Below are 6,000 nucleotides of genomic sequence, written 5' to 3'. Positions count from 1 at the left end.
CGTCCCGCCAGGCTGGGAGCTGGAGTTCCCAGGCTCACCACCAGGTGGCAGTCCCTCAGCCGCCTCCGTCGTCCGGTGCCCCGAAGAAGCCAGGGGCCGCCCAGCGCCGCCGAGGGGCACTGCGCAATTCATGGCTCCCGCTGGGGTCCAGCACCTCTGGACCCACCGCAGGGCGCAGCTCGGCCCTGGCGCCACCCCGCGGTCGTGTCCACCGTGCTCCACGCCGCAGCACAGACCCCCGGCCAGCGACGGAGCATCCAGCCACCAAGCACCACGCGGCACCCTGTGGCACCGCCCCGCCGCGCCAGGCTGCCTCCGTCCTGACCCCCCCGCCCGCCGGCCCCAGGCTGCGGCTCCGCGCCCGGCCCTGGCTCCGGACGGGAGCTGACGTTCTCGGACCCGCCACGAGGGGGCAGCGTCCCGGCGCCCGGCCGCTCGGGGGGCGCGCACGCCGTCCAGGCGGTGCGGGAGCGCGCCCGCGCGGCTGGCCGAGAAAGTTGCTGCGAGCGGAGCGCGGCGGCTGCGGGCCCGGGCGGATCATGGACGACCTGGGTGAGTGCGAGACCCGGGCACGGTCCATGGGCGATCACCGTCCCTTCTGCCCGCACCCCCTCAGCCCCACCCCCCCCGCACCCCCTCAGCCCCTCCCTGGCCTCTGCCCGCACCGCCTCAGCCCCTCCCCCCTTCTGCCCGCACCCCTCAGCCCCCCCTCCCCCCTTCTGCCCGCACCCCTCAGCCCCCCCTCCCCCGGCCTCTGCCCGCACCCCCTCAGCCCCACCCCCTCGCCCGCACCCCCTCAGCCTCTGCCCGCCCCCCCCCAGCCCCCCCCTCCCCCGGCCTCTGCCCGCCCCCCTCAGCCCCACCCCCTCGCCCGCCCCCCCTCAGCCCCCCCTTTCCCCCGGCCTCTGCCCGCACCCCTCAGTCCCCCCCACCGCCCCTCAGCCCCACCCCCTCGCCCGCACCCCCTCAGCCTCTGCCCGCCCCCCCTCAGCCCCCCCCCTCCCCCGGCCTCTGCCCGCCCCCCTCAGCCCCACCCCCTCGCCCGCCCCCCCTCCGCCCCCCCTTTCCCCCGGCCTCTGCCCGCACCCCCTCCGCCCTTCCCCGGCCTCTGCCCGCACCCCCTCAGCCTCTCTCCCCCCTGCCTGCACCCCCACAACTCTTTTCAGCCCACCCCTCAACCCCCAGCTTCTGCCTCAGCCTCTCCTCCCCACCTGCACCCCCACAACTCCTTCCAGCCTGCACCTCCCCTGGACTCTCCCCCGCTTGCACCCCTTCAGCCCCTCCCCCACCTGCACCCCCCACAACTCCTTCCAGCCTGTAACCCCTCAGCCCCTCTCCCCCGCGTGCAGCCCCTCAGCTCCTCCCCCTGCCTGCACCCCTTCCAGATCGCACCCCTCACCGGCGTCTCACTGCACCTCCATCTCCTCTGCCCCCAGCCTGTATCCCTAACCCCTCACTGGCCTCTCTCTGCCTTCTCTTCAGGTTCTCCCCCACCCCATTCCCCCTTCCAGCCCATACCCCTCACCGGCCTCTCCCTGCATCCCCCTCAGCTCCTCCCCCCATCTGCACCCCCACAACTCCTTCCAGCCCTCACTGGTCTCTTCCTGCACTCCCCAAACCTCCTCTTCCCCCAGCCCGTATCCCTAACCTCTCCCTGGCCTCTGCCTGCATCCTTCTGAGCCCTTCTCCTCCAGCCCACACGCCTAACCCCTCACCGGCTTCTGCCTGTATTCCCTTCAGCCTCTCCCCCCCAGCCTTCAGCCTTCCCTCCCCAATCTGATTGTACCCCCACCCCCTCTTCCTCAGATTGTGTACCCCCCCGTTGCACATCCACACACCACTGAGCCCCCTCCCCTCCAGCCTGCACCCCAAGTCCCTTCAGTACACACCCCTAACCTCTCACCTGCCTCTGCCTGCATCCCTCACAGCCCCCAATCCACAAGCCCCCGTCAGCCCACACCCTTTCCTTTTCAGGCTGCACCCCCCAATCCCTTCAGCCCACACCCCACCCTGTCACCTGCCTCTGCTTGTACCTCCCTCAGCCTGCATCCCCCTCACTCCATCCCTCAGCCTGCAACCCCAAGCCTGCACCACCTCTGCCTATATCCCCTGCATCCCCCATGCACCCTCAAGTCTGCCCACCTATGCACCCGCTGATCTTGCATCCCCAAGACCCCCTTCAGCCTGCACCCCCTCCCCCACATCCCTCAACCTGCACCTCCTTCATTTCTCCTACATATGCTTATCCCTAAGCCTGTGCCCCCAGATCTCCCCCAGCCTGCAACCCCTCACAAGCCTCTGCCTACATCCCCCTCAGCCTCTCCCCCCTGAACACATCTCCCTGAGCTTGCAGCACCCCCATCTCCCACTTTTCTACACCCCCAATTGGTTTTGTAAACCTGCTTGCGCCTCCACCTCCCCTCCCTCCCAGTGTGTATCCCACTCCACTCTTTCCTAGCTTTTACCTCACCACTGGCCTGTACCCTGCTTGTGCTCTTCCATTATTGTGCACCCTGTCTCCAATTGATCTGCCATAGCCTCCCCACCTTTCCCTTGTGCACATATTAGACTGCTCACCCTTTCCTCTGCTTGTATTCTGACCAGGAAATTGCACCTTCTCTTTCAATCAGTTTGCACCTTGACCACGCTTGTGCGCACACATTTCGTTCCCTTTCCATTGCTATAGTGTCTGGCTTCTGTTTTTAGGCCTGGCTTGCATATATAAAGTGATCTCTTAGGAACCTTTGAGATGAAACTGACCAGCAGACTTTGCAATCACATTGCAACCATGATGCAATCATATTCAGAATTTATTCTGTCATCATGTCCTTTCTCTGCTGCTCCCTTAGGTGCAGAGCAACCTTATGAACCATTCACAACTCCTCTGTAGAGGAGTATGTCAAACAACTGGCTTTATGCGAAAGATCTGTAGAATCTCTGTTTACCTCCCACACCTTATCAGGGAAGGAAGATGGATCCCCAGAAATTCCCTAGTGTTCTGGGAGATGTTAGGGTGACCAAGTTCTGCTTATGAAACTGATTAAATCAAGCACTGGGGTAGGGCTGCAATCCATTACTTTCATCATACCTTTAATAGAAACCATACATTCCCTTAAGATCTGCTCCAAGAAAATCACAATTTTATTACTGGACCCAGAAGCTTGAATTACAGTGCTAGCTTCAAGCCGGCAGTAACACCTTCAGAAAACATAGTCTAAACTGGTTTGGGATAAAACTGTTGAGAAACAGTCAGTTGGTGTTTGGGAGGCATGCTGCAGCTCTAACATTCATGGGGAGCAACAGTTCCCTTCTTAGTGAGCAAGCCCCCTCCCAGATGGAAGTGGTCAACAGCCTAGTTAGATGTTGGAGAAGAACCTCCAATAGCATCAAACTGATAGTTGTATCTTAGGAGGAGGCAGTCCTGTTTTTTTTTGTGGGGTTTTCCCTCATATCCCACAGCTCAGGCACCTTTCAGAGATATGGTTTTGGCCAAGTGGTGTTTGGCTTTTAGTGCCAGGTTTTCAGTGCGTTCTTACTAGTAATGTATCCCTAGTGATTTATTGGCTTGCTGAGGAGTATCTTCATGGGTGAGCACACAGATAATGTTTTAGGACCATCTTAGAGCCTTTCCTACATGCTTCTAAAGCCATAGGAGTTGAGCTGTGCCAGCTACAGCTGTTACATTCCTTAAATTCAAAGTGCTGTGCCATCTGGCCAGATAGCTTATTGCTTGCATCAATAGTGGCTTTTTCCCTCCATCTAATATCTCCATAGAGTGGGAAGATTAAAGGTGAATTGCAGAAGTCTGAAAAATTGGGTTTGTGCCCTTTTTGTGGTGCTTTACAATGTATAAAGAAGACCTGAAAGCTAATTTTTTGTTTTGCTTTTGTTTTTTATGTTAGAAATATCTGAAATTTCAAGTAGAGTCTTCTCTGGTTTTATAGGAGTTGTTGGGTGTACATTGGGAATTTTTTCATACTTCGATTTAATTGATACAAGTGTTTGAATCTTTAATGAAGGTGTCCTTCCTCTCAAGTGCTCCCTGGATGTTAGGAGTTAAATATGCTGGCATGAGCAGACACAAAACAGATTTAAAAAAAAAAGTGAATTAAAAATCCATTCCTCTCTCAGCAGTTCAAGTTTTGCTTTTCTGCCATGTCATGACTGTAACAGTTCTCCATTTGTCCATAGAGTCTTCCAGGATAGACAAGGTCTGAATAGCTAAATATAAAAAAGTAGAATCCTCTCTCCCTCTTAACAGCTTTTCATATCTATAGTATCCACCATAAAGAAGTGAACCTGCTGCAAGCCCAGTTACTTTTCCTGTTGCAGATCATTGTTAACATGAAAGCTGTCTACTCTTTATAATTATGTTAGTCTTTGGGAACCGAGAGGAGAAAGGATAGTGTGTCGGATGGTATGGGACAAAGTAATGCTTGGTGTAAGTCTGCTGAAGTGAAGTTACATCATGGGTGAATTTGACTATATTGCTGAAACTTTTGAACCTATTGAAAAAATAGTGTGGAGAGACTTATGCATTGAAGAGGAGGATCCAGAAGAATCCTACTTTCATGCTTCTTGTGAGTAGAGATCAGGAAAGGCAGCTATCATGAAAGGTCTGTGTGAATGGATCTTTGTTGTTTTAGGGGTTTGTTTACAGCAAGTAAAGATTGCTATTGCTTTTTCTCCAGTGTTAAAGGAATTTGTCTTCCAACACACAGGCCATGCCAGAAACTGTTCAGAAATTCTACAGATGAAACTTGTACGTCACAGTGAATGAGAAGTCTGTGGTGCAATGCATTCTTTGTGTGAGCACTGTTATACACTAGAGCAGCACATGGGGACAAAAGGGGAGTTTGCGCAGGTGAGAGATCTATTTAGATCTGTGTCCCTTGCTCTTTTGAAGAGATTGGTGCATATCATAGACAGGTTTTTGGAAGTTGATTAGGAAGGTTGGTGACTGGGTTTCTCTTTCTGAAGTGTCATAAACCAGTGTGGAAAATGAAATTACTTTCTTAAAAAGAGGGAAATGTCTGCATTATTTTTGGGTCTGTTGCCCATTGAATACCAGAAGAACAATGCAGTGTGATGTAAGGCAGGAAGGGATGGTTTGGGGATTCCCAGCAGGATAACTGCCAAAGGCATGCGTTTTGATTATGACTCTTTTAGATGACAAAGGAGGATGTTGAATCATCAATACTAGTGCAGAACCTACCCTGTCGGAACAGGTATCCCTCAGGTCTGCTCATTGGGCTCTACCAGATCCACAGTGAGGGGAGGGGAAGAATGAAATCTGTCTTATCTTGTTTTATTTTGGATACCATGTTAGGCCTACCACCTGAGGAGGGAAGCTTTAAATTTGCTGCTTGTTTTGTAGATTTCAGATGCAGCTTGATTGTTTGGCTTCCTCTCTGTTTCTTATGGCCTGAGGGAAGTGATCTGTGTGGTGGTTGTTTTTCCCTCTTTAAAAGTATAAAATTTGCTGTCAAGTTAAAAATAATGCATTATTAAACATAATCCCTTATGTGTGGTACTGTTTTAAATTCATTGACTTTTAACTATGGTGTGTATTTTGCATTTCACTCTGGACAATAAAAAAGTCCAGTTTTACTTCTGTTAGTTCTTAGGCTTGGTCTACACTAGCAACTTATGTTGATAGAACTACGTCGCTCAGGAGTGTGGAAAATCCACATAACTGTGCAACGCACTAAATCCTGGTGTAGACAGCGCTATGTTGGTGAAGGGCTTCTCTTGTCAACTAGCTACTGCCTCTCGCAAGATGGAGTATCTATGCTGACGGGAGACGCCCACCCTTACAGTGATGCAGCTGTGCTGTTGCAGCATTGTAAGTGTAGATGAGCCCATAGTCACTTTCTCTGTCTTCCTTATGGACTAGTACAAATTGCAATGTTTGAGTTTCAAGCACTGAGGTGGATATTTAAATCTTCATCAGCTGTTTTCTTTGAAATGACAGAGGCGTGGAAACACTTCTGCAAAACC

The 6,000-nt window shown here is 53.1% G+C and overlaps 1 protein-coding gene across 1 annotated transcript in view; it reads left to right on the top strand.

The window, feature by feature from the left end:
- The window catches only part of PXN (paxillin), a 62,860-nt gene continuing 56,860 nt past the window's right edge, over positions 1 to 6,000 (top strand). The window contains exon 1 of the mRNA XM_073313316.1: positions 1 to 552. Within this exon, the coding sequence (XP_073169417.1) occupies positions 540 to 552 (13 nt within the window). The 5' untranslated portion in view covers positions 1 to 539. The remainder of the gene's footprint in view (positions 553 to 6,000) is intronic.

The sequence above is a fragment of the Lepidochelys kempii genome, chromosome 15, assembly GCF_965140265.1.
Source record: "Lepidochelys kempii isolate rLepKem1 chromosome 15, rLepKem1.hap2, whole genome shotgun sequence".
In the NCBI taxonomy this organism is placed as follows: Eukaryota; Metazoa; Chordata; order Testudines; family Cheloniidae; genus Lepidochelys; species Lepidochelys kempii.
Note: the sequence above shows the minus strand (reverse complement) of the source record. Positions and strands in the feature narration are given on the sequence as shown.